Source organism: Echinops telfairi, unplaced genomic scaffold (assembly GCF_000313985.2).
Source record: "Echinops telfairi isolate 266 unplaced genomic scaffold, ASM31398v2 ScPeMD7_7469;HRSCAF=8507_0, whole genome shotgun sequence".
Taxonomy (NCBI): Eukaryota; Metazoa; Chordata; class Mammalia; order Afrosoricida; family Tenrecidae; genus Echinops; species Echinops telfairi.
The window spans coordinates 70,748,074-70,749,363 of record NW_022111372.1 but is presented as its reverse complement, the minus strand read 5'-3'; the positions used below and the strand labels follow the sequence as shown (position 1 = coordinate 70,749,363).

The following is a 1,290-nucleotide window of genomic DNA, read 5'->3' as shown; positions in this document are numbered from 1 at the left end:
TGTTTTGTTTTGTTTTGTTTGCCTCTGGGCCACATCTTTAACTGGGCAGTCCTCCATTTTTGGAGACAGATATATCTTGATGTCTTCTCAGTTTCCTTCTGATCTCAAGCAGAGCTAGATCACAGTTATTATATAATAGCTGCGACTTGTAGCCACAGAACTTTGTGACGTGTGTAGCTGAAGAGTTCCCTCACAGGACAGGTTAGAGATTGGAAATGGCTGAGTGAGCTCTTCAGCTATAAACTAAAGAGGAAGGAGAGGAGGAGAGACAAGTTCATAAATTGCCCAAAAAATTTAATTAAGAACTAATTAAGGACAAATTATTTTCCAGAAAGTAACATATTGTTTCAGTTATCCTATCAGTGGTTTAGGCTTTTTAACAAAGTGATTAGATGTTTAAAAGGCAGCAATGTTTTTCTGATGCCTCGGTGTATTTTGCCCTGATGAGTGTATTTTCTACAGTGACTTCTTGAGTAAGTCTGTTCAAAGTGTGACATACTTTATTCCCTACCCCCAGTTTAGTAGAACTGAGTCCTGGTGGCACAGTAAGGTGTGCAATGGGCTGCTATCTGCAAGGTCAGCAATTCGAAACCACCAGCCACTCTGCAGGAGAAAGATGAGGCTTTCTGCTCCTGTAAAGCTTTACCGTCTGGGAACCCACAGGGCCAGTTATCATGACGATGCTATGAGTCAGAATTGACTCAATGGCAGAAGAGACCAGGAAGTCACATATGCATATTTTTAAGATAAATACTGTTATTATGTATAAACCTAATATAATCAAAAGACTGCAGTGCCTTATTCATTTTCTCTCCTTTGTGAAATTCAGACATAATTTACATATGGCAAAACAGTAAGTTCTAGCATATCCAGTTCGATGAGTTTTGGCAAATATACACATTTAATGGGATTTGGGGAGGCAGGATACACCATTAAGGTGGTAAAAAGTTGGTGATCTGAAATATGAACCCCACCTGTTTCACAGTAAAAAATTATTTGAAGATAATGGCATTTTCCCCATGAACTGTTTGTAAGCCAGTTCCTCATATACCCCATCGACGCATTGCCTCCATGCCAGAAACTCCGAATGCCCTTTCCCAGGCGTCCCTTCTCCCCGACCCTCACCAGATATGGAACCAGTTCTCATTGCACCGTAGGGTTTCCTGTTCCAGAATGGCATGTACATATCCTCATATAGTAGTATTCACGTTTAAAAGTATAAACGTTCTATTCTATTTCACATTTTGCATGTCAATCTAAATGATCTCATAACTTAATTTGAAATTTTAT

At 39.4% G+C, this 1,290-nt stretch overlaps 1 protein-coding gene across 1 annotated transcript in view; it reads left to right on the top strand.

Annotated features, from left to right (window-relative positions):
• TTC1 (tetratricopeptide repeat domain 1) overlaps window positions 1-1,290 on the top strand; it is a 39,330-nt gene that overhangs the window by 2,227 nt on the left and 35,813 nt on the right. The window contains exon 3 of the mRNA XM_045284858.1: window positions 241-272. Coding sequence (XP_045140793.1) covers window positions 241-272 — 32 coding nt within the window. The remainder of the gene's footprint in view (window positions 1-240; window positions 273-1,290) is intronic.